The sequence below is a fragment of the Cynoglossus semilaevis genome, unplaced genomic scaffold (genome assembly GCF_000523025.1).
Source record: "Cynoglossus semilaevis isolate Cse_v1.0 unplaced genomic scaffold, Cse_v1.0 C19025428, whole genome shotgun sequence".
Classification (NCBI taxonomy): Eukaryota; Metazoa; Chordata; class Actinopteri; order Pleuronectiformes; family Cynoglossidae; genus Cynoglossus; species Cynoglossus semilaevis.
The window spans coordinates 1-770 of record NW_007588396.1 but is presented as its reverse complement, the minus strand read 5'-3'; the positions used below and the strand labels follow the sequence as shown (position 1 = coordinate 770).

At 49.6% G+C, this 770-nt stretch overlaps 1 protein-coding gene across 1 annotated transcript; it reads left to right on the top strand.

Moving 5' to 3' along the window:
- Positions 1-97: 97 nt before the first annotated feature.
- On the top strand, positions 98-755 carry LOC103399421 (formin-like; the record flags this gene model as incomplete). The annotated part of the gene is made up of 3 exons (XM_008338111.2): positions 98-363; positions 451-597; positions 696-755. Coding segments are annotated over exons 1-3 (384 nt in total), but the record flags the coding sequence as incomplete, so codon positions are not given.
- Positions 756-770: the final 15 nt, after the last annotated feature.

The window sequence follows — 770 nt, the reverse complement described above, 5'->3', positions numbered from 1 at the left end:
ATCAAGTCTCTGTACGCCGTCCACTGCTTTCCCTCCACCCTATGCTGCGGACCTTTCAAAATCAGCCAAGCAGGGCCGCTCATGACTATCAGCTCCCCCTGCCTGCCTGCCTGTGCACACCGGCTTTAACCCCGGACAGCTAAATCCTGCCAAGGCCTGAAAATAGTTCTTCCATTGTCATAACACATGGCACCACTGTGTCTCTCTGTTTCCCCTTCACTTCTGTCGTCCAGGTTTCTCTACGAGCTCTCGCAGATTCCTGACTTCGCAGGTCGGGCCAACTGTATCATTTTCCAGTCGGTGTTCCTCGATATGATCGCTTCCATTCGTCGTAAAGTGGTGATCGTCTCTGATCTGTGCAAAGTAAGATCGTAATCCCGTCAACGGGCAGCTCGTCACGTGTCCCTGAAGAATGCAGAGTTGGTACACAACAGTGTGTGTCTGTTTCAGGAGCTGCTGCAGTGCAGCAGTCTGAAGGATGTCATGGGTCTGGTTCTGGCCTTTGGGAACTATATGAACGGTGGGAACAGGACGAGGGGTCAGGCTGATGGGTTTGGACTGGAGATCCTTCCCAAACTGAAGGATGTCAAGAGCAGGGTGACGTACAACGACATAACAACTGCCACGATGTCAGTAATCAATAAGAAAACACAACGTAAAGCTTATTTTGAAATCATCTTCCTCTTCCCTCTCAGGACAATCGTATGAATTTGATAGATTACGTAGTATTGTACTACCTACGCAACTTCGACAAGGTACGACAAACCACG